Here is a 26,248-nt window from a genome sequence, read left to right on the forward strand (position 1 = left end):
ACTCTAGGAGAGGCTGGTAACAGCAATGCTTGAAGAATTTTTCTGGTGAGATAAACCAGATGATAGTAGCAGGAACTCAATCTGCCAACTGGAATGAAGAGCAAGCCTAAGATATTTGTTGAGGGGAATTATTTGTCTGCAAGTGTTGCAGTGTGATTCTCCCAGAAGACATGAACAGCATTTTCAATGAGACATACGAGATGAAATTTTCTCTTTTATCTTTTAGCAGGGGTAAAGACTTCTTTAAGTCTTGGTAAATCACAGAAGGGAAAAGAAGCATCTGATATCTAGCCAACAGAACATCAAAGAACATTCTTCCCCAGTCTCTGCAGATAACAAGCTCAGCCCTGAAATGTGATATTTTATTGTACCATGATTTGGTGAAGACTGGTCAGTGTTATAAGGATATGGAGATGAAGGTGGCAAGGAGATGTCCACAGGCTTAGTAACTCCAAGTTCAAAAGAGATCAGCAAAAATGCTTGAGGTACAAAACTTTTTCATCTATGGTCAACTAAGTTATATTCCTGCTGATTTTAAAGACAAAATTACTTGGTGCCAACTCTGTCTCTAACACATATTCCAACATTTAATTTTACTCAGTGTCAGAAAACTGTATCTTCTTTCAAGAACAAGTTTATCTACATTCAACAAGCTAATCTTGGCTTTTCAATCTGATATTGCTTTGCCATCAATGTTTAAGAATCCTCATACACACAATAGGAAGTCACTTCACACAGTAAAATATATATTTATGACTCTCTTTTTCTCTTTCAGTCTTCTCTTTGATCTCTTGAAAAAGTAAAGCTACTTTTACTTCTCACAAGAAGTTTTTTCTTCAATTACTGGGTTGCTCTGGCGGCTTTTTTACTGGAAAAATCTGGGGTTCTCTCCAGATTTTCCAAATATGCCTTGAATTAGTTGAGTTAGCACACCTCTTGGGAGATGAATATAATGGAGGAATGCTACTTCAAATTTTATGATATCTCCTTTTTACTCTTCCAACACAACTGTTTAACAATGACAATTCATTGAGAGTTAAAGGTAAGGCAAACATCTAAAAAGACACTGAGTCTTTCTTCAAATAATCACTTAGGTGCTCTGTTAGACAATCTGGCCTCCAGAGCTGCTTTCACAGTCTGTGGGAAAAGATTGAGGCAGGAAATAATTCAAAATACTTAGACCCAAATCCTCCTCTGAATTACCATGACAGGATTTTGACTTTCTGCATTACCTACAGGAAGAATGCCAGTTGATTAGACACCAAGACTCAAATAACCCTTTGGGGCACAGCCACAGCTCCTAACAATGCAGTTTTCATTCTTTGTTGCTCGTGTTTCACTGTGTTTATGTGCACCTACATTGCACCGGATGCCTGATGTCACTGCTGGACATGTTTAACATTAGGATAAAACTATCCTCAGATGTTTACAATGGCTCCATGCTGAGATGATATGGTGATATGATATGGATGAGAATCTGCCCACAAGAATAATAAATTTGGTGTTTGTATCAGCAGAAACATTTAGAAACTCCAAAATAGCTCAGATCCAAACAGCCCTACAGGGCAACTGAATATGTGGGAGAGCCACCAAGGCTCTTTTTGCACTGATATCCCCATGGGGCTGAAGTCTGTCTGCATTTATCAGCAAAGAACCTCTCTGTGAATTGCCATATCCACCAAACTAATCCCTGCTGTGATTAGTATGACAGTAACTTATGAAACAGATTGGTTTTTACTTGCTTTGACATGCATGGTATTGTGAACTAAGGATATTTAACACTAGAATTGAAAAACATAAATACATTATAAAGGAACAGGGCCTATAACCATAGGTTTATACTACAGAATGATTAAATGTATCCAATCAGATCTCATTATAGATGATGTACATCTGTCTATCCATGAATCTAGCTCTGTGCAGTTTACAGCTTCCTTACATTGGAGTCACAATTGTTGTATTTCAAACTTGTAAAATACTTACCCTTTTTGAAGAGATTTCCATAGAAATAATAGGAACTGGCATCTAAAAAACAGGAAATATTTGTTTGCTTAGAAAAAAAGTATCATTTTATGAAAATAAATCAGGTAAAATAGGATTGGTATTTACTTATTACATTCAGCTTTGCTAGATACTTTGACTTTCTTTAAGAAAGATGTTGGGAAATTGTGACTTTCAGAAGAACTGCTTTAAAATAGTTTATTTAGAAACAAGCAGCCAGCACTTAATTCAGGATTATCAGAGCTACAGGAACATTACAATTTCCCTGTCAAACATGACATTAGCTCTTGCCACCACTGGATGTCTTTTGTCCTGCTTGAGAGTGATAAGTGGAGTGTTCTTTATAACAAAACATTCATTGAAGATAAGACAAAAATAGCAGGAATTCCTTCTTTTACCATTGTCCTCTCTGCCCTCTACTCAGATTTCTTGGAGCAATACACAGCCCCTCATAGTTCTATTGAAAACTAGCTTTATCAAGAAGGGCAAATACTGTGATTTTGCCTCCAGGCAACAAGTCAATAGTTACACTGCCTAAATTCAGGTACCAGATTTAAATGTCTAACTTTTGATATTAGATTTTCATTATGGTTTGAAGCAGGTTAGCCTCCTGCTTTATTTGGCTAATGTGACATGATGAGAATACTCACTAAGGGAATTTCATTATGTTAGCTTTGTCACATGCCAAGCACTGAGGTTATTGGTTATTATGGTTATTATAGCCACAGGTTATTCTTAGGAGAATGGAGTTCTGCCTCACTAAGATCCATGTTTTCCCACTGCAGAGACAGGTTAACTGATTCACTCTTTATAAGTGGACTTCTATCTGGATCTCATTTAAGTTTCCAAGATTGCAGTAGGCACATTTTTATATATGCAGTCATACTTTTTTAATTACTTAATTGGATATGAGTGAAAAATAAACAAAATACAGTAAGTTTCTAATTAAAAGTCGCACTACAATGTCCAAGCATATAAATAGAAAGGCAGTAGTTGTGATTTGCCTCAACATGCTTTGGTACTAGGGACATTAGAAAAACTTCATTTGAAAATGAAGGTTTCCTGTCATAAAATTGCTAGACAATTAGAAAATTTCTTGCACACAAGTATTACACATTTGACTATCCTCAGATTTTTTTTTTATATTTTAATTCTGCAGAAAATTCAAGACTTTTGTATATGCTTTGTATACATCACAGCTCACCTTGAATACTTGTAGCTCTTCAAGAATCACTTCTTCCATTGATTCTGTCTCTTGATTGTAAATTGTTATGACTTTCAGCACAATACCATTATCTGGACACAAATTTAAAACAAAACAAAATAAAAGTAAAGGTTATGAGTGATTGAAACATTTATATAGCCTTCAAATACCTGAAATGACTTCTTCAAATTAATAATGGCTTGAAATTAATAAATATGAAAAGTTTGTTGCATTGTGCTGTCATTAATGAGGATTCTTACTCTTAGAAAATGAGATAAATGACAAATTTTTCCTTGGCAAATAAGAGTCAACTTAGACATTTGTAAGATACAAAATTAATTGTATTTTTCAAACATTGGGTTGTAACCTATTGTGAATAGCAAAAGGATCACAGAGAGCAACCATATTTCAGAAAAAGAAATGGGAGTAGGTGGAAGCCTAGTGCATTGAGACAAGCAAGTGTAAAGTAGCTTTAATTATAGGATCTGAGTGTTTACACTAGATAGGAAACTACTAATATCCTTAATTGCTGACAGCAGCTCCATTCCCCCAGGCAAGATACAAAAAACCTTCAGGGGTTCAATTCCTACCCTTTTCTAAGGAAACACTGAGCTGCTGTTGAGCTGAAGGTGTTACTCAAAGGGAGAAGAATCAAAATAAAAGATGCACATTCAAAAAGATTAAGGCACATTAGACTTAGATTCATCAAGCTCTCCATCTCTGCAACTCTCTCAGGAAAATAAAACACACAAATAACATCTGGTCTTCTACCACTTTAGTTTTGCCTGGCTGGCAAAAAAGTCCCCCGCTCTCCTGATCTGAAAATCTGTCATCAACAATGGTAAATATCACTTCCTTTCTTCTGTTACTTTCAGTCACCTTTGATTTACAGGGACATATTACGCAGGGAAGCACTGGGGAAAATGTTCAGCAAAAGATCAAAGGGTGAAACAGAAATAGGAACCATTAAACTGGGGTCATACACCATTTTTCAAAGAGAATATGCAATCAAAGACAGCCATTTTGTAGCAGAACAGTGAAAAGAATTTGTATTCTGAGCTCTGATTTTCATAAGTAAGTCCCTCTTCAAATCCTGCTGACACACATGTGAAAGCTCTGATGTTCAGACTTCGCCTTTGATGAACCTTTCTAACCTGCACTGCTCCCCTACGGAAACCTGCTCAGCTGTAAGATGCTGCTTACTTATATTACACAGCAGGTGTTGGACTGGGACTAAAAAAAAATACATCAACCCTTTCTAACTTTATAATGCCCAAAGAAGCAGTGAGTTTTCTAATGGCTTTGCTGGAGTAGTGATTGCAGGTTTCATTTCGGAGTTTCTGAAACCCAAATTCTTTTGCTGGAATTTCATGTCACCTGAGATCAGACAGCTTGAGAACACTAGGCAGCTGTTGGGGACCAATCCAGCACAGGTCTAAACCACACACTTAAGCCACTTTGGATTCAACTTTGCTGAATAAAAGACTTGTGTACAAGAATGTTTGACCCAGTCTCATTAGAAATGAAAGGAGAAAATACGAAGGATGTAGGACCCACTGTAAAACCTGCTGTTTAGGAATAAGTGACACATGATACAATGTTTTACAGACCATGATTAAGTCCATTACCAAGACCACACCAAGGCTGTTTAAAACTTTAGAAAACAGCACTAATATAAGTTGGACTTTGCTATTCTATGAACATGCTTTTTTTGAATTCAGTTCTCAACACCGAAATGTACTTATCAGAGGAATTTCATTAGTAAAAAATAATTCACTGGAACTGCTTTCCTAAACAAAATGGTCAAAATGATTTGCGATACCATTCCTGTTGTTAAATTGATTAAATGTGAATGTAAGAATCCTTGGTTTTATTCCAGACAGATTAGATGTGACTAAAGTCTTGTGTAATTCCAGCTTTTCCTCTTGTTTTCTTAAGTTTTTCTGTTTTTCAAATACCATTAGGGTATTTAATTTTTCTCTGCTTTATTTGACTTAGTGCAGGTATATGTTATATTTTGTCTTTATTGTGTTTGTTAGGAAGATGCTTAAAATTATTCTCAAACAAGCTCTCTATATTTTAATAAAATGGCACAGAAGAAAGACAAGAAAACTTGGCAGGAAACCTAACACTTTTGATTTTTTTAAAATCGGGCATTTCCTCCTTCCTTCCTTGAGCTGTGTTGAAACCCAAGCCTGGAAGATGGCATCAGCTAGACTTGTTGTCTCCAGAACTGGGCAAAAGAAACTGTGGAATAAAGCCAATAACTTGAATTGATATTTTTGGAAAACATATCACCTCTGTTTCTCTCAGGTCTCCAAGTCTCAGCTCAGATGTATGACAGTGTTCTGAAGTTTAAAAAATAAGGTTGGCTGTTCTGCAATTTTTTATATGTTCTTTTCTGAAAAGAAAAGAAATTAAAATGGAATCCTATACTTGTTTCTCTTGCTAGTCTTTAAATGTTTTCTTACCATTACTTTCCTTTATAATGTTAGCATCACAGTGAAGCACATGTCTAGAATGACTAATATCCTCTGTAAGGTAAAGACTGGCACAGAAAAAAAAAGTTGCTAACAAGAAACATTGTATTGATTTTCTTCATCCTGGAGGAAAAAAAAAAAACAAAACAAACCCAACAAAACAACCAAAACAACTTACTAAATTGCAAATACAAAAATTCTCTCTTGCTTGCTTTACCTGTGCCAATGAACAAAACATCATATTGCCCATCTTCAGCTTCCACTCTGTCCACTGCTATTTGTTTAAGATTGTACTTTCCATCTGTTTTAACTAGTATTGGTCTCTTATGAACAGGCCTGATGGGCTGATACATCAGTGGATGACTCCTGGCAAAATGGACAGCTTCATCAGGGTAGTCTTTAGTGGTAGTGTACAGCCCGCCGTTCACCTTGCTGGCACACTGCAAAAACACAGAGCAGATCATCCTGAAGGTTTGCCCAACAAATTGTCAGAAAAGGGTTTTGTTGTCAGGGATAAAGACAAGGCTACAGAAACTAGGCACAGCAGACCACTTTGGGAATTAGGACAGCGAACTCCATACTTTATGCATGTGTGGATTATTAACCATGAGAAGAAAGGAAATGCTGAACAGTGCCTTGGCATTGTCATGTTTAGAAAGAAGGAGTTTGTCCCTCTTTGGCACACTAAGACAGAATAAAGAGTAACACTTTTAGATTTTGACAAAAGTCATAGTGCTTATGTCTTCCCCAAACTCATATTGAAGATGTAATTGAAATGGCCATGGACAGAGTAAAAAGAAAACATTTTTCTCTCCCAGTAGAGAAACAGCCATGCAAAGTCAGCAGAACACTAATACTTGAAATCAATCTCTATCTTATTATTTTTTTATTTCAAAATGTATTACAATAAGAAGCTAAGCACACTTAAAAATTATGCCATCAGCAACAGTAATTCTTGATTTCAGGCATTCTAACAGTATTATATTTGATTCTAATTCCTGACTCTTGATGACAGTATTATATATCACAGTTTAGCTTCAAATACAAATGTTTGCACTGATCAATCTACCAGTTTGCAAAGCAAATAAACTTTATGTCAGTGACTGATTAAGAGAGGCTTAGTCCTTCAGTCAAATGTGCAATTAGAGATAATTTAATGCGTTAAAGAGAGAAGTTAATTTTAGGATGCTTTGTGAACGAGATAGTGTTTCCCAACTGAACATAGATCCAACAGTTCCAATTTGCTTCATGATGTGTAATTGAAACCATTTATGATCAAACTGGAAATATCTCAGTTACCATTTGCTTTCTCCAAATATTCATAAGACAGTGTGGTTTTAAGAAGAATTTCAAGCAAAGCCACAGTAGCAGCCTTTCTCTATTTAAATTGAATTTTTCAATCAATAAAATGAAATAAAATACTCCTTGTGATTACTGGAAACAGTAATTTTAAACTTGTGGTCAGCTGTAATCGACAATAACAAACTCCTGCACTTGTCAAGCAGGGCAATGTTTGTTTCCACTTTTTGGGTTTAGCTACAGGAATGTATTTGTTCAGTGTTGACTTAAAAGTAATTGTCTAATCAACCTAGTGATGGAATTTTACCAGCTGTTTGCAATAAAGAGACAGAGCTGGAGCATGAAGACAGGCTAAGTCTGGGTTTGCCATGCACTGCACAGCATACTAAGTGAATAGGCATTGCCAGGTTCCCTTTACAAAGTTCTAGTCCTGGAGAGATTTAATAAAAATAATCATTTACAGGCTTTTCATTTTAATTAAATAAAATCAAGTAGTCTAGAAAGGAAACTGTAGATGCAGCTGTCTCTGAAGTCTATCAACACCACTTTTGATGTAACTGATGTCATTTCCAGAAGCAACACAGCCTAAATGAACTAAAAACCAGCAGAGATAATAGCAGAGGTTTGCAGTCTGTCAGAAGCTGTGTGACTCTTAGCAGTGGCTTTCTGTTTATTTAGCTTTAAACTCTACTCTCATTCCTCATAGTCTTAATTCTTTACTCATTCAATACCTCAGATCAATGAGTGCTGACTCTCAGAGATGCCCATCAGTAGATTATTTTTTGCTTCTTGTCACTGTCACTCCTCTAATAGGAAAGTTAATGGGATTTAGTTTACCAACGTGCTGCACATTGTTTGTAGTGTGAAGCCTAACACTTCACTACAGCCTGCTACACACTTTCTCTTTATGCTAATGGATAAACAATGCAAAGATCTCTAAGCTGCGCCCTAAATGAGAAGCTAAAAACGTATCAATTAATCTCTGTTAGCAGGCAGAGCCATCTACTTTAGCTCTGATGTGTTCTGCAGCATATAAAGAAAACCACAATTAAGTCTATTAGCACCCAGGAGAGACCTGCTTCCTCAGCTAATTTCCCCCTGATACTGGGAAATTACTTGCACTCTTCTGCTCCTTTTTCTGTTCCTGTGCCTTGTGGTTTTGGGGAGGTGACACTAGTCTGACCCAAACATGGCCAAGGAAGAGAAGCATTGAAAGCAAGTGGAACGTAGGGCAGCCTTCCTATAAATCATTGTCAGCCTTGCTGAAGTGCTGGCTCTGTGTCCTCTCCTTCTTGCCAAAAAGACTCCATTTAATCGTCAGTGCTAGGAGATATCAATGGAATAACTGCAGTCACTATTACTGAATTCATGCCTGTGTTTAATGCTAGTCCAAATAACATATGTGAGGCGTTCTACTGCCCAGAAAAAAATTAATAACACTTAAAGAACTTGGATTGTATCATCTTTGCAAAATATACAGCTATTCTGAAATCCATGTACAGTACATACTCATTATTTGGTAAAACTGCAAAACCCCTATATTTGCTATACAAAATATCAAATAGGAAACTAATAATTCCTTTGAAATCAACCATTTTTCCTAAAACGTGATAATTTATTTACCTGTTTTTCTATCCTGACTCAATACTAGTGACTTCAGTTGATATCAAACAAACAAAAAAATATTTGCTATTGATGTCAGCACAAGTTCAGGGATTTTTCATTTGCCAAGATGATCAAATCATATTCATAATGTTTAAAGCTTAGAGAATCTCTTTTTTGGAATATCTGCTTCTAAATTTTGACTTATGTCTGTAACCCCAAGACAACTAGAGAAAAATATAAATTTTAAATTATTAATCTAAAATGAGGAAGGATATGCATTTAAAGTCATACTACAGGGAGAAAGGTGTCACTGGAATGCAGTAGATAAGCTAATAGACATTTCCACCTCTCATTCATGAGATTCTCTGATAAATGCATTGTATCCAATGCTTATTTCTGGAAATGATTGCTTTTAGTACAAAAGGGAATATCGATTCAATTAGCAAAGAGAAAGCAGCACTGAAAGGAATTTTCAGCAACTGTTTATTCCACCTTTAAAATCAAGAGAGTGAGCCCTCAGCCTGAGAGGAGATTAAGAGGAGAATGAAAACTGGGAAGGGATTTATCCAAACAGCTGTTAGAAATGTCTTTGCTCAGAGTTAGAAATCTGCCCAGTGCTGACATGACAAGGGGTAGATCTTCAGGAGTGCAAACAAAAGCAGCTTTGCAGCACATGACAGCTGCCATGGGTGGGCAGGTAGCTGTAATTCCAAAAGGTACAGGGCAAAAAAGAAATCCTGGATGTTGTGCTTCCCTGAGTTAGGCTGGCATTGCCTGCCTCCTCCTGGAGGCTGTGGTTGTGCCTGCCCTGGGATGGTGACAGGTCCTGCAAAGGGCACCTTTGACCTGCACCTCGAGTGGGGATGTGAGCACCTGGCACAGAAATTGCAGAAAAAAGGGCCTGAGGTGAAGATTCCTTGTGATGTCCTTGAGAAAACAACAAAGGAATTCCTTGTGGAAGTTAATTACTTGTCTCTTAAGTCACGAGTTTGTGATTTCCTCCAGAAATCTGAGTACAGATAGGAACAACTATCTACCTGACAACACCTCTATAGCTGCTGAATGCTCCCTACAGTAATTCCATTTAATTGCATTTTCAAAATATGTCTTGTTTTTTTCCTTCAGTTAATAGCCATTGGGAAAAAAGTAAGTTTATAAATAAACTTGTGTGAAAATTAACAAAAAGTATGAGTGATTTTTCTGAGATTGGTTTTTTACAGTATTGTTTTAATATTTTTGTATCCTTTGTAAAAGGTACAGAACAAGAATGTTGATAAGCTCAGGAACCTGACTGAACAGCAGTAAAATCTCACTGTGATGTCTGAAAGGCAATCTATGAACTGTGAGGGTGCCAGACCATTGCTTCAGAAAGAACCAATCTTGAGCAAAGGACTTTGAATGATGGAGAATTTGCTCCTTATCTACAAATGCATTTATTCTGATTAGTTACTTTTATTAAAATATGTCTAATTTCTAACCTGCTCATTGATCTAAATTACAGAAGTATTTAAATTTGATCCTTTTGGAAAATGAGGTGGAAAAAGGAACAAGAATCACCTGACATTGAAATAGTGGATTCTCTTGGGGTTTCTTTGTTTTGGTTTTTTTGGGTTTTTTTTTTGTTTCTTTGGGTTTTTGTTTGTTTGTTTCTTCTTCCTTTAACAATTGTTAAATGTCCTGGTTTCAGCAAGCTAAAAAAAAGAAAGAGAGGTTCCTTCACAGGTAATGCACTTAATGTTTCTGAATGAAACTGAATGCCTCTGACCACCTGCTGGATCTGCCTCTTTCTATCCCCTTTGCCTGGAGTCCTAATTTTGGGACCTTAGGACCTTTACACAATGTTGAGAAAATCATGTCCCAACAGGATTTTGAAAAACCTTAAATACTTAATCCCACTATTTTCCTTTGGAAAATGTATGGTTCTAGTACTTATTGCTGAGCCATTCCACACTTTTCCAGGAATACCTGGAGCATGTAAACAAGCAAAGGAGTATATCCTGGACTGTGAAGTCAAGAAGATATGTACATTAGCAGCAGTCTGCTTTTCCTTTCCAAAATCATTTTCACAGCAAAGCAGTGGAAAATAGACTGTACTTACTGAACCAGGTCTAGGATAAGGTACTTTTCTTTCATAGAGAGCCCAGTGGTATTCAGGTCCTTCTTTATGAGCATATGGTCCATTGAAAGCAGCTCGGACACTTGCCATGTGGTAAACACATATGGCATATCCTCTAAATATATTGCTGTGGAGCAAAATTTAAAGACATTATTAAAGCAATATGTCACATTCTGTCCAGATAATACTGGCATTATTATGTAATTAAAAACAAGTCACATTTCAACAGCATTCAGAGGGAAAACACTACTTATATTTTCCTATATGCTTTTCTTCTAAATACTGCATCCAATGCTCTTGAAAGGTCTTTAATGTGCTTATATTCATAACATTTCTCCAAGGAAGCTCTGTGTTGTACTGCCAAAATTTGATGCTAGTGTATAAAAACTCTAAATTACTTGTTTAGAAGTACAGAGAAAGCAAAACCAGCTGAACTTAGGTCCTGTATGTCTCGGATTAGGAACTTAAATAGTTGACCATTTTTCCTCTTTAACTTTTTCCTACTGTTTGTTGCTTGGAAAGATGGGAACCAACCAATGCTGACTAAAAAAAAACAGTGCTAAAATGAGTCCATTTTGTATTGAGTGGGAATGTTGGTTGGTTTTTATTAGATAGATCAGATCATTTTATGTAGAAAAAATGCAGATAAAAGTTTTTATTTTATTTTTAAATTTTATTTTAAAATGTTATTTTACTTTGCCCCAGAAGAGCAATTGTTTTTAGTTTTTTAGTTGTTTTGTTTCATTTTTTTTTTATAGAAACATTGGTGCTCTCTACAAAGAATATATTTCTCAAGACTGCAGAAGGTGATCCAGAAAATTTCATTTTGGTGCCCAACTTTCTTTATTGGCATTGAGTCAGCAGGAAATACCATGTGTCTGCAACCCTAGAGGAGCAGATCTGCCTTTTGTTATTAAAAAAGAAAAATAAAACCAAAACCAAATCAAAAACAAAATTAAAAAAAACCCCAAAACATCTGGAGAAAGTGGCAAAAGAGTAGGTGCTCTTTTCTACCTGTTACTATAAGTAACAGTCAGATTTCCAAGCTGGGAGTACTGTGTGCTTGCACCTGAGCTAGGCTGCAGTGGAAAAGGAAAAGGAGGCCACCAGCAACATTGCAGCTCTTGCTTTAGGCTTCACTAAGAAGTTTGTAGGAATTTAAGCTGCTATCTACTTAACCTTGAATTACAGTGGAATTACAATGGAGCTCATAAGGAAGACAGGTGGCTCTGAGATGCTGTTCTTACAAGCATGCAGGTGTGCATATACTTTGATAAAGGAAATTGTCAATCTGAGAAACACTTAATTAATTTGTGATCCAGATATACTGAATCACAGAATGAGACTTCAAGCCCCTGAGTATTATAGAGAAATTTTTACATTAGCAAGGAAGCCCACTGTGAATAGAATTGAGATTAAGCTGTTTACTGTATATTTGCTAAGGGATATGTATTATCCAGCTTCTATCTCTTTAATAGACTGTTCCAACATTCCTCTATGGCTGCTATTATTTCTTCTAGTTGTTTACCTTGTCGTGTTGAAGAGGCCAAATATCACTGGATTTTTGTTATCACGAGTTTGCAGCAAAAACACATCCTCTGTAAAATTTAAATGCAATAATATTGTTAAAAACCTACTTTTCTCAGCCCACCAAAAGAAAATTCATTGATTCTTAAAAGCATGATCCTATTTTACTCATTTATTCCATTCAATTTTATGCAGATTTTAAAAGCAATCTTTAAAAACAGTGCACTACATAAAGGAATAATTTGTGATAGTGAACACCACATGTGCAGAACTTCACATACATTGGAAACACCATTTCCTGACAATGAATACAAGTGCAGCATTTGACAGTAAGATGTGTATTCATGAAGGTATAGTCTTTTTTCCATGGTTTCATGTTTGTTGCTGTCTAAGATATTTACCTAATTCATCAAAATGTGTATCAATTCCATTTCTCCCAGGCACAGAACAAACTAGTCTGGTTTTGAGGAAAGTGGTCCATTTATTGACGAGTACTCTCTGGCCTCCCATGTCATTCTGTGTAGAGAGAAACAAATGCCAGTGGTAACATGAATGAGTAAGTCTAGAAGCACAAACATCACTGATGAATTAGCTGCTCGTTATATCTTCTAATGTCAAAAGCATCCATTTTCAAACCACATGTCTATTACTAGAATTATTCTTCTGGAGTCAGTTTTCAAGTAGGATTGCACTGATCAAGTCCAGGTCTCATTAAGCTCTGTGGTTTCATAAGAATTTTTTAATTCTCTACCACATCCCTGGATAGTTTTAGCTATACAGCTGTTGTAAAGCTTTCTTTTTTTATTGCTCATTTTTGCAAAGTGAAGTTTAGTTTTGCTTTAAGAGCTCAGTGCAGGGTTAGTTCTATGTATCTGGAAACTGAAGTCCTGAATCTATCTATAGACCTGGTGCAGCTGGGGCAAGTCTGAGGCAATTATTTACATAGTTTTCTAACAATTTCAACAACCTTAAATAACAACTGTCTCACTATGTCTGTCACTTTTTTCTTGCTCTTGCAACAGTTGGCACTTTCAAGAAAAGGGAACATTTAGTACTACTTGCTTTAGGCAGCATCCTCAATCTATGGCCTTATATTCAAGACCTGTGTAACTGGCTTTTGAAGGCTCTGCAACAGGCTTGCAAAACTCCTTTCACAAACAGAGATCTGCTTCCCTCAGAAAAGTAGAAATATGCAGAGTACATGCTTCTGTATCACAAAACCTGTTACAGTTCACATAAAAATGTAAAAGCTGGTGGGGGGGGAGAAAGCCAGTTCTTGAATTACCAGCTAGCAATTTTTTTCTATTCATTAAACCAAATATGAATTGTGATATACAGCTGTGAAGTTAATGGCCAGATAAGTTTTGGAGATGTGGAAGAGAAAAGTGGGATTTTGGTTTAACCCATGGCTAGAGATAAGACCTCCAGGTGGATATATTGCAGAGCAGAGGGAATTATTAAAATAATCTATCCAGGCATATATTCAGATCAAAAGCCAAACAATTCCAGTTTGGATCTTGATGCAGGTTGGAATCCAGAAATCCAAGTGGCTTTGTGAACATTAATGTCTGAGGCTGCAGTTTGGTACTTTGCATACATCAGATGTTTTTAAGTTATAAACGTGTACCTAGGAAAGAGGCAGCATGCTGGTGAATATACATGACAAATACCATTTATTGAGGTGACATAAAATAATTAACTTGCATCTTGTTCTTTGCTGAGTAGTTTTAGGAATCCCCTAAACTGTATCCTCTACAGTTAGAAGGGGGAATACAAATTCTTTTTTGAAACAAAAGCGGATGTTAAGAAATAACCTTCACTTTCTTTCCTTTAATCAAGCTGATGTAGTCCCAGACTCCCACCAGCCTTACAGTAGTTGGCTATTGGTAGTAGTTGGTTATTAGAAGAGGAAGGCACCTAAAATTCATCAGTGTTTAGAGAGCACCAATATGAGCAACTGGGAAATCATATTAAGAGTGCTCCTCTCCAGCAACTGCCCAAGATCTTATTTCTGTGTGGAGCCAGGGAGCCAAAAAGAGATAAGATCAACACACCAGGAGGATGGCCTGAGTGGGAAATGGATAATCCAACAGAACAGTACAGGGAACCCAAGACTTTCCTCATGATCTTTCTGCTCCTTCTGGTAAAACTTAAGCCTGTTTGTGATAATAATTTGTTGGATAATTCGTCATTTGTTCTAGTTTGCCATCTGCACAATCAGAGAAAGGATCTTACCGCACATACACGTCCCACTCTGGTATATATGGCATGAGTGTTTGTCTCAGCTTCCAAAGCTTTTTCAGTAAAGAAGAAATATACTTTGTTATCATCGTGGTCTTCATTGTCAGGAATCATGTATGAGCCAACAAATTTTGGTTCTTCAGAAAAAAACAAAAAGGAATTGAGTCCAGTTATTAAAATATAACCTTATTTTTTCAAGCCTTAAAACCAGTCAATAGCAACCAAAAAATAAAACTAGAGGTAAAAGAAATTCTTTTGGTGGGTATCTATAGAACAAGTGGAATAGATTAATGTTGAAACATTTTTACACCTCCAATTGACAAATTAATATTTCTTTGCATTTTTGAAAAAGACGGTTTTCCACTCCCATTCTCTGTGTTTCACGTACTTTAATTTGAACTGGGCTAAAACCCGACACAGATACTAGCATAGCTATCTCTGATCCCATGCAAACCAGAAATTGTCTAGTCATCTGAAACACCTCTGGTTTAGCTCCTTCTCCTGCCCACACCTTTCAGCAGGCGCTCATTGTCAGGCTCAGTGCGCAGATGGGCCGTGCGGCTGGTGGAGCGAAACAGAGCAGAATCTCTTCCCCAGTAGTCGCTGTAGAGACCAGTAAAAAGCTCACCACCTGCAGAACAGACATTAAAAAAAACTAAAATGAAAAAAACTGGTCATACTCTACATATTAATTTCATTTCATGTCATTGGAACCACATTATAAATATGGTGTATACCATTACATTACCTAATTATTACACTGAGGAATTTTCCAGTCAGCCTACTGGAACTGTTCCACTTCACCTGGAATAATTACTGTTTGGGAATATATTCCTGGCTGAGAGGATTCCATGTTCAGTGGACACATAAAAAGGGACTTTTTTCCTCTGGTACACAATAATGTGTTTTCATAGCACTGAAATATTTAACCAGCATAAGGACAGAACCTGAGATTTCATCCATCCTCCACAACTGGTCATTAATAGTTCTTGAAAAATTTATGAAAAAAAATTTGGCCTCATTTCCCAAGGATTTAGATGGTATTCACAAATTAAGCAAGCATCAGAAAATTTAGAAATAATACACTGAATAACAGACACTGCTGAAAAATCAATATAAGTACAATTTAATATATTCAAAAATCAAACCTATCACTGACCCATTTAGATTTGTGATATTGGATATATTTTACCTCGGTAAAATGCCATCCATAATTCTACCTTTTTTTGTATCGACACTATTCCCCTTAACTGACCAAGCATTAATGATAACTTATTTCAAATCCTTGTAGACTTGGATTAAAAATCTTGTAGGCACTATTTAAGAAGCAGACAGCTGTTGTCACTAGGTGGCATCCTTATGCTAGAAAATAACACAAAGGAATTAAACTGCTCAAGGAAAGGGAAATAAATTATTTCCAGGTGAAGGCTAATCTGAGTGGAGGCTTCAGTGACACATCTTCCTGCACCTTAATCAAAATACACATGATTGATACATCCAAATAATGTTGCTGGCTTTTATAAAAGATTATAGCAGAAATCAAGAATTTTGTTTTCAGGTCTACCTGAAAGTGTAAATTTGTTTCTTTTAAGAGAGACATATAAATTGAATGGCAGCATAATTGTGAATGATTATTCTGAAAAGTTAATAGTTTGGCAGCTGGGGCTGGTTCCAACTGTTGAATTGGAGCTGACCACAGTTTTGCCCTAGGCTTCATCATAGACAGAATGGTTATTGCCCTGCAAAATACATGGTCAAGATGTAGTGTAACATATTGGCAAGTGAAGTAAAATTTAAGTGTAAATTATAGCAGCTGTAGAAGTTAATATTGTTCAAAACTAATAGAGACCTTTATTATTTAAACAGCACAGAGCTGTTTAAACTGTAGAATTTGCCAGTGTATTTATAACTATTTGCTTCAAAAAAACTTCACAATCCTAATTAATGAGTTACATTACTCAGATATCCCCTTTTGGAAGTTCTGTTGGAAAACTATATCAGACTGGCTGGTATTCTTCTCAGTTTAGGTGATGTGTATGCAAAACAGGACATTTTATCTTTTCAGAACTATAATGAATCTTGGAGAATGTATCAGTGCAGGGTAAATGATTCATCACATGTTGCCAATGATCAGGATTGACATCTGTGAGTCCAGATGTTCTGAAGTTTGAATATTAAGTCTATTCCTTCTATTTGACATAGTTGTAAAATGTTATTATAAATAACTAACCTGCTGGTATGGCATTCTACCATATACTGAAGAAAGAATGAGTGATTGTACCTGTGAGATCCTGAGTGGGGAAAATGGAATTTTCAGTCCTGGATAGATATTGTTCCATGAAGGATATTTTACAGATAGAGAAATTCAATATGATTTTTGCACTGTGCTGTTACAAAACTAAATATAAGTACCATGTATGAGTAGACAGGTCACTTCACCTAAAAACAACAATGGGACAGTACTGACAAATGTGACTGCTAAATATATCAGCACAAAAGCATTCAAGATAATTCCAAGATATTTTGCACTCTTGACACTAAGAGGATCTTTGTCCTTTTCAAAAGCCTTTGCTATAAATGTAGGTTACAAATTTTGAACACTGCTAGGTTTTTACAGGTGCTGACAAATTCCAGATTTAGAGATAACCTAAGACTGAGGCTTGAAGAGTTCTGGAAAGATTTTTACTTTTTTCTCCTCCCTTGAAAAACTACCATCACATATCAATTCAATCCTGTCTTGGTTGCAGGGTGTCATACTGCTGCACATCACACTGATTTACCTCTACATTCCAGTGAAAATCAGCTGAGTAACTTCAGAGACCTTCACTACTCCTCTCTTCTTCCAGTCTCACATCAACTTCATGTTAAATGGCTAAAATTTAAGTGTTTTTTTTTTTTATCAGGTTAATAGCCTAGTTAATAATTTTCTAAAAAGAACAAAAAGTTTCTTCTTTCCTTCTTTAAGCAAACAAAAAACTCAAAGACCAGTTCTAGCTCAAGTGATACACATATTTTTTAGCTAGCATTTTTTCATCTTTTAGCCAGCATCTTTTCAAGCTAACAAATACATCAAAATTTAATGGCGACTATTTAAAAAAAAAATCTTTATTTTGCCTTTTTATTCAAAGCAAAATATTAACAAATTAAAATACAAACTTTTTCTTCTAAAACCTTCAAAATTCCTAGGCGGCAATCCCAAAGAAAAACAGAATGAAGCATTTAAATTAAATTACTCATACAAAAGATTTCTATAAATAGGCTGCTACCACCTTAATGGTGGCATGTTTTGTGTACCTGCATCAAATTGGGAGGTCATAATTCAAGCTGGAAGCTATTATTCATCAACTATTGGAAGCTATTATTCATCAGTAGTCTTTTTTGTGTAATGTGGAAAATTTAGTTTATGAATAAAGTGTTAGAAGGTAATGAGCAGAACATAAACTGCACCTTTCATGCATTTCTTTGACTGTCAGTCAGTTACTCACATGACAACTAAAATCAGAAGACTAATTCACATTTTAGAAAATTATTATTTTGGTAGCATGAAAACCACAAATTAAAAAGCCCCTATTGTTTAACTAATATCTCTGTATATTTGTATTTTCCATCTATCACTCAAATATTTTATCTTTTGTTTTGAGAAAAAAATGCATTTTTGTCTAGCCTAAAAGAAAAGACACAGATACCTAACTTTTAAAACTGTAAAAGCAGAAAATAATTTTGTAATGGATTCCCTGGATATTTACTTATTCAGATTTAATTTAGGTTTTTCCACACTTGCTTTTGATATATTTCAGGTAAGAATACATGGACATAAACTAATTTCTCAGCTAATGTGGTCTAAGTTAATCAGAGTACAAGATCTGGTATCAAAAATAGTTTTGGCTATTGAAAGCAGATGGGGGAGTTCATTAGGAATAAAAGTCCAAAAGTTTTATATACTGTTGAGCTAAACATAAACGTTTTATTCAGCCTGTCTGCCATCCAACTTCCATTCTGTTTCCTGGTGCTGGCAATAAATTAATTGGCTGTACATATACTGAGGAATTCATCACAAGCTACTTCACTAGTGGGTCAGATAACCTACAATAATGCTGACAAAAGCACAGATACTTAATTTTAAAGCCAAATCACGAACTGATTTGTTTTCTTGGAGTGGGTGTTTTAACTCTTGTGTTGAAATACATAGAGATGCTGAACAAGGGATTATCTCTCTTCCTAAGTTCATCCAGTTAAATCTGGTCTGAATTAGTTATGGTGCAAATGATCTTTCAATATCAAGATTTTAAAAGCTTTTAAAGCTTTATGAGAAGTGTGTAAAATTTTCTTAGCCTAATCCTCACTGTTAGTCAATGGCCATGCTGGTGTAGGTGCTGTGTTAATGTGAGGGGCAGAGGAGGGAGCAGGCTTTGAGTATTTTCCTTAGGAGGAAGAAGGTGCTGGGTGTGCTTTGCTAACAGGTTTGCATAAAACCTTTCCAAGGACATGCACATGGCTGAACCTGCATCAGCTCTGGGGTGCAGCCTCCAGGACCATGCTGACTTCATACCAGGAGCAGATGTCACTTTCTAAGAAAACTGAAGTGCATGAAGAAGAACTAAACTCCCAAGCACTGGAGGAAGGACTGGAAGACCCGTCCTGGAGGGTGCATTGTCTGAATGAAGGAGCATCCCTTCCTTCCCAGTGCATTTGGCATTAGAAGTCTGTCTCATTCTCAAATTTCAATTAAAAGATTATTATTCACTGTGTTTGTATCTAGGTCTTCCAAACTTTTCAATTGGCTACCTGCAGAGATAAAGGACATGCATACTGGAGTCTAAGGTGCAGCATTTTATTCTGAGAACTGTGTGTCTCTGGTAGAAGTTGGTAGAATAAAATAGAATAAATAGAAATTCAAACTTCCTTAAGATACTTAACACTTCCTTCTTAAGTGTTGGAAGCACTTAATTCTAGTAGTTAAAAATATGAAATAATAAATTAAATAATAAAATCTTGGAAGAACTTTCTTATGCTTAAAAATATCATTTCATGATAACTTGAAATTTCCTAATGGATGGCTAGAAATCAGCCTCTAAATACTTTGCTAGTTTTGATGAAGAGGTGAAAGTCTGTATTTTGATGCATCAGTGATCTGATAAAAATATTATTTTCTCCTGTTAATCTTGCTACATTACAGAATTTTTAGCTTTGTCAGATTTATTTTATAAGTCTTTGTCAATGGACCTCCAAGACTCTAATCAGCAATTATCAGGGAAGGGCTTATTTAATTTTTTTCTCCTTCAGATAAAATATGAGGATCTATAGGACCTCCCATATTTCAGGCAAACTCGTAAAGTTCAGTGAGACAATCTGGCTTCCATTTAAGCAAATAAAATTCACATTGATCTCACAGTAGGAACATGATCAGGTTAATTTATTTACTTAGTTCTGTCTGAGGAAAGCTTGAGAAGGACTTCAAGATTAGACTGTGAGGTTTCAGGCCTACAGCAATTCCATGAGTCTTTGTTCCCAGGCTAAGCTGAGACTGGAATCTGTCAAAAACTGTAGAAACAATTTAGAAATTAAAGTGGGATAAGAGCGTGACAATCTGTGCTTCATGGATTTTGGAGGGTCAGGTATGTTTTTCTTCTTCTTCTACAGCTTCTTTACCCACTAACTCAAGAATTAGAGCTCAACTTTACCTTTTTTAATTGAAAATTAAGAATATTTTTATTAATCACTGCAATGGGAAAAATGTATCATTACTGCTGAAGATTCTTCTTTTAATTAATTTGGTAATGTAAAGGAACAAATAAACCTAGTGTATTAAAATACAAATGTCACTCATGACCAATACTTCATCACCACCATGGATGAGCCATACCATTGTAGTTAATCATCAGAGAATTTAGTTGTCTGATTTTAAGATGCAGAGACAAATGCAAATATCAAAAGGGCCCTAAAATCCTATTTTTTCATCCCTGAAAGATAGAAAATGTATTTAATCTTTAGCTTCTTTTCCTAGCTTTCCTTTAATCTATATCCCTTTTGAATGCTCAGTTTTTGTTTATGTTTTCTAAACCCAGAAATCACTGTGCTACTCCCTAACTCCATCTAGCTTTTACCATTTACCTGCTGTTCCAGGGTATTTTTAGTCAATGTACAGTTGGTCAATAGTGCCAAGACTGTCTTTGCTTCATCTCACAAAATGTTTTAAGAAAACATTTTTGAGGAAAGCCCATATGGTTTGCTATATCACAACTTCAAAGATCCCAGTCCAGCACAGCTTCCTGGCATGGCAGGACTTAGGCTGAATTCTATTTTTATATCTTTTGAGTATAGGATCAACTCTTCTAACTCAGAACCACCAGGGTACAATAGTTTTGTTAAAACACAGAATTGAAATAAAGAAAATTTCATCTCAAAAATAGTAATTTATATAATCAATAAAGCTTGATATAAAACTGTTACATTCACATTTTTACAGGGTGCTTGTTGCTCAGATTCATCTCAGTACATGAAAGTGGTGTAAATGACTAAGCTAATCATGCTTCTTTGCTTTTAAGGAAAGCAGGAAATTATTATTTCCATAATTACACAACAATCAATTCCCTTCAGGATGGCACATGTCATTCAACATTTCACTTCAGTGAGACACCCTTGCTGTGGTTAATGCTGCCTGGAATGTAATATTAATGTGGGCAGCACCACGAGGATTAAGCCTGACAAGTGGAAGATTGCAGTGGAAGGCTGACAACACTTTGGTGTGCTGAAGAAAGAGACCCAGAATGAAAGATTGACAGGATTGTGACATAAAGATCATTACCAATTAAGATGGAGGTGAAGGAAGAACTGGGGTCAAAAGGGCACCTGCCTCGTCCTCTCTCAAATTTGTGCGATTCCAGTTGAAACAGATGATCCTTAGGAAAAAAAAAAAAAAGACAGAGAACACCATAAACCCTACAGGCAAAGAAACACAGTCCTTAGACACAAACTTTAACTTTGTTATAGCTTTGTAGAGGATTGACTTCATTAGGAAGAAAACACAATTATGGTTGCTCACTGATGTACTAGTAAAAATTCTCTGGGTTTCTACAAATAACCTTTGTGTGTGCTCTGCCCAAAAAGAATAAAAAAAATTGCACTAAATTTCACTTTTTCATTTCTGTGGGAGTAGGGAGGAAAGATTCCTCTATCTTTTCTACACGTTATCTAAACATTAAATAGATTTCTCACCATGGAATGTGTTTTCCCCTTTCAAACAATTTTTTTCCCCTGGTAGATATTAAATATATCAGACTGTGTTATCTTCTCTTCATAGCTTTGAGATGTTTATATATCTTCTTCATAGAAGTATGTTTAGGAACGAATCCCCAGTTATGGTTTTCATAGCAGATGTGATTTCTTCAGTGGATTTAACAGAATATCAGTATTAAAAAATATTGGCAACTTGGTTGAATTTGCCTGTATAAGGCTGTAAAGACTGAGAAAGAATTTACAATTTAAATTTTCATTTGCAATGGTACGTTTGTCTCAGCTTTCACAGAAAAGCCCATTAATGTCTGATTAAAATATCAAGTGATAGCACAATATTTTTAATATAGACATTAACAGAAGAGCATGCCACAAAACACAGAGATGGGGGAGAATAAAAGGGCAAATAGTTAGAAAGCTATGAAAGCTTGATAAAAAATATGCCACATAGCCATCAAGTGTGTGACTAGCAAATATTTTGACAATTTAGTAGTTCCTGTTCTGTGTAAATAACTTACTCAAAAGTCCACTGAAATGCAGATTAGATCAATATATGGGATAAAAGTAACCTATCTGTTCATTAAAGTTTCATGTTCCTAATATATGAGGCAAATATTTTGTGAGGCATAAAATTACATGCAACAGGAACCCAAATCCCACATAATTTTAAGAAATACTTGCCTCAGTCTCTCCCTTACAGAACACAGAAAAATGTCCAAGGGACTTTTTGGTCATAAAAATCAGATTTTATTAGACTTTTCACATATATAATAGACTAAATGCTCACACAGAAAAAAGCTTGATAACCTATAACATACAAAATTCTCAAGTGAGTGCAATTGCCTTAGAAACCATATTAATATTTTCTTCAGGTAGCTTCATGATAGTTATGGTCTCCTGCAAAAAAACCCAGCCTAAAAAGACAAGGACCAAAGATGCAGAAGGTGGAAAACCGGAAAGATAAAAATAAGAATGTCAAAAATATAATATTTTTAAACAACAGAAAGAAAAAAAGATAGAAGAAAAGTAAAAAGTGGTAGAGCTCTTAGTTCCCACTGACAAATAATTGAACCTTTATGTGCATTTAATTTAAAACAGTTAATCTTGAATTTGTCATAAGCTCCTTGGCTTCAAAGAATTATTCACATCTTAATCCCCAGATCAGACAAGCTGATGTACCTGTCTTCCATTCTCAACTGTCTAAATCATACTTGTCATTTTGCTGCAAGTTCTGGTGAAAAAGAAATATTCCCAGTTAGAGAGCTTCTATAAAAAATGGGATGCACCTCAAAGTGCAGTTCTGCAAAAAGAGGACATCTGTTTCATGAGTAATAGCAGTGAAAAAGTATAAAATAAAATAAAATAAAATAAAATAAAATAAAATAAAATAAAATAAAATAAAATAAAATAAAATAAAATAAAATAAAATAAAATAAAATAAAATATGGAAAAACCATAAAAATTTTAGGTAATGGACCTAAAACTCATGAGGTAACAAAGTGTTCATCTCACCTCTCCAGAAGCTCCTTTGTGGGCCTAATCCTGGTATATTAGTGCCTGGTTGTTAAAGCTGATGTAGCAGAAAATAACTGTCTTGGGTGGAGACTGATGGTGCAGGAATATTGTTTTATGCTGTATCAGCAACAGTTTCACATCAGTGGTAATTATTCCCCCTCTGCTGTTGGGTAAATGTCAAACAATGAAGAAATATTTCCCTGTGTGTGGAAATCTCAGCCCCATTCCATACTTTTCAAATATCACATACCATGTATTTTTCAAATCCAAATACTGTAACATTTTGAGTCAACAGTGGATAAAAAAAGAGTGAGGTGTACTCAGGAAGGAAAAGAAAAACTCTCTGAAATAATGAAAAAGTACTTGGGAGTCATAATGGCATAAAATTTGATGCAAAGGAAATATTTCTAAAAACCATCTGAAGTTATGTATTCTCTAGCTGAGTATTCAAAATAAAGTTACTCATGAAAAATTTTCTCCTCTGGGACCTCAACTAAACTATTTGTCAGTGAATTGGTTCAATAAAGATTTAGAAGTAAGTGGAGAGACAAACAAAGAGTTAAAAACTGATAGATTGTTCTGGTCTCTGTGCTTTCTCTTTACTTTTCCACACCAAGGGGGGAAAAAAAAAAAAAAGATGAGCCCATGCAAAGAAGAAGTAATTAATTAAAGTAATAGATTAAAACTGATTACAGAAAAAAACATGCTCAGGTGAAGTGATTGTGTTTTTGAAACCACACTTGAAGAAGTTGTATTATCCATACTTGCAAGTTTATCGTTTGTGGCTTGCATTCTGTCCTTCATAGGGAACAGAAACTGAAAGTTTTTCTGCTGTTGGAGGAGACATGATCCCACCAGGTCATCATAAAACACATTTCATATTTTGGTCTTCCCCTGAAAAAATGCCACTGGCACTCACAGCAGGGAGGTGTGGCCAGTAGGAGAGTCTTCTGGATGATGTGGAAGAACTTTCCATCACTGTCCACAAGACTGCACCAGCACAATGAAAAATGTACTAATAATTTCCCTGAGAACCAGAATTAAATCAGTGGTAAAGATAAATCCATCTCTTTTAACATTCATAACATCAATGTGTTTAAAACAGCTAACTGTATAACTGTGGAATGAAAATGCTAAACAATATGCTTAGTGTCCATTCATTGTCTGGAATTCATGAATAAGGATTGCAGCTTAAAGATATGATCTAGTGTTAACTCTGGGGGTAGACAACAAATCGGATTTCATTGCAGTTTGGTGGAATTTTTAAGAGGAGGTCATTAGTTTTGATACAAAGCAGGATGTGTATCTCATAAATGCTTGCAGACACATGTAACTGCCCGAAAAGTTGCTGAAAATGTAAGCAATGACTCCTCCAAGAGAGATTTTCCACCTTCAGCTTTTAGGACAGCATGCCAAATTCCATGGTTGCAATAAGTTATTCCTATCACTGGGACAAGTAACTGAAGTTCAGGTGTAAGATGTGTCAGCTTCCATGGAGTGCCAGTTTAAATGAAATAAGCGTTACACATTAATAATCAGCTTTGAAGGCTAATTCCATAATTCTAACCCTCCTTGCAGTTTTTGACATTGAAATCCCTTGAGAAATGTCAGAGTAAAACTGACAGTTTCCTCACAGATTATACAGCCCATCAATTCAACATCACAATTTATTTTATGGGCATTTTTCAGTGGTTAGGGTAAAAACTATGCAAAAGCACATATGGAGGGTTGGGAGTGGAATTACGTGTTTCTACATGTAGCTTGGGAAAAGAAATGTGCTTCTGGGTTTGATTTATGATACCAGTGACTCAGGAAACATAATACACTTTCAACTATTATTAAAATAATAACGTTCTTTCAAAGAAATATAAGATATTTTCAAAGCATCAAGCATTTTGCCATTAACTTGATATGAATTGATAATTTTAGACAATAAAGAATAATGTAGGCTATAAACAATAATGAAAGAAAAGGTCAATCAGAGGCATTAAAATTTAAAGTCTGAATTTAACTTTTGTTGCAGAAAATTACTTTCACTAATGCCAAGTGCTGCTTTGCTCTGGGTCAAGACAACACTTATGCATGTGATTAATTTAAAACATATGCTTACTTCCATTCCTGTTCAGCAAAGTACCTAAGCCTATTCTGAACATTAATACAATAGCTCTATCTTTTCACTAAACCAGGGACTTAAAAACACAGAGGTTTTACTTGTGTTTTACCAGGATATTATTTTTATGAGGAAAGAATAATTTTATTTTCTGTAAGAATTTGTGATGTTTTGGTTATTTCAATTTAAATTGTATTATTTTCCACACAACAAAAGAAGTAAAACATATCATACTGCAATTTTTTAAAGGAGATTGAAGCCATATCATAACCTTTAATTACACCCTAAACTATGTATGCTTTTGTTGCAACAGTACTGACATGGTCTGCTCTCAAGGAGGCCTGTGCATTTTTGTGGTTGGTAGATTTGTGTTTTTTTTTTTTTTTTTCTAGTGTGTGATATGCTTTGATTTGTTTTTTTGCTTTTTTTTTTCCTAACAAGTCCATATTTTTTATCTTGTAAAATTTTTGTAAGTATATTTTTAAACACTGGCTATACTATTCACTACTTCTCCAAAGCACTGGACAAAATTCTTTCTCAGCTTTAATGACCTCATAGTTTTTCAACTGAGAGTAAGAAAGATATAAGCTCTTGTTGAATTCCATTTCTAGGGGTCATGTAATTTATACTTTTTTAAAGAGAACTAGAAAAAGGAGGGTTCATATGCAGAGTGAATTGAGAGGGAAAGCATAAAATAGAGATGCATTGCTTGTGCTAAGCCATGAGAATTGTTTTTTTAAAATTCTTAATAAAGCCACATGGTTCTAGTGTCATATGTTGCATTCTTTTTTATATTCAAGTTTTTCTTAAACCATCAAAAATGGGAGTGTACATTGCACTGTTTGTCATGATCAAAACATTTCTATGCCTTCATTCAGTATTCAATCACTAACATGAGAAAAAAATCCAGTTACAAC

The 26,248-nt window shown here is 35.3% G+C and overlaps 1 protein-coding gene across 1 annotated transcript in view; it reads right to left on the reverse strand.

The window, feature by feature from the left end:
• The window catches only part of SEMA3E (semaphorin 3E), a 128,278-nt gene that overhangs the window by 13,143 nt on the left and 88,887 nt on the right, over positions 1-26,248 (reverse strand). The window contains exons 5-13 of the mRNA XM_056482270.1: positions 21,279-21,372; positions 14,985-15,104; positions 14,468-14,610; positions 12,634-12,748; positions 12,234-12,303; positions 10,688-10,832; positions 5,903-6,125; positions 3,206-3,297; positions 1,984-2,025 (exon numbers count right to left, since the gene is read on the reverse strand). Of these exons, the coding sequence (XP_056338245.1) occupies positions 1,984-2,025; positions 3,206-3,297; positions 5,903-6,125; positions 10,688-10,832; positions 12,234-12,303; positions 12,634-12,748; positions 14,468-14,610; positions 14,985-15,104; positions 21,279-21,372 (1,044 nt within the window). The remainder of the gene's footprint in view (positions 1-1,983; positions 2,026-3,205; positions 3,298-5,902; positions 6,126-10,687; positions 10,833-12,233; positions 12,304-12,633; positions 12,749-14,467; positions 14,611-14,984; positions 15,105-21,278; positions 21,373-26,248) is intronic.

The sequence above is a fragment of the Oenanthe melanoleuca genome, chromosome 1A, assembly GCF_029582105.1.
Source record: "Oenanthe melanoleuca isolate GR-GAL-2019-014 chromosome 1A, OMel1.0, whole genome shotgun sequence".
NCBI lineage: Eukaryota > Metazoa > Chordata > Aves > Passeriformes > Muscicapidae > Oenanthe > Oenanthe melanoleuca.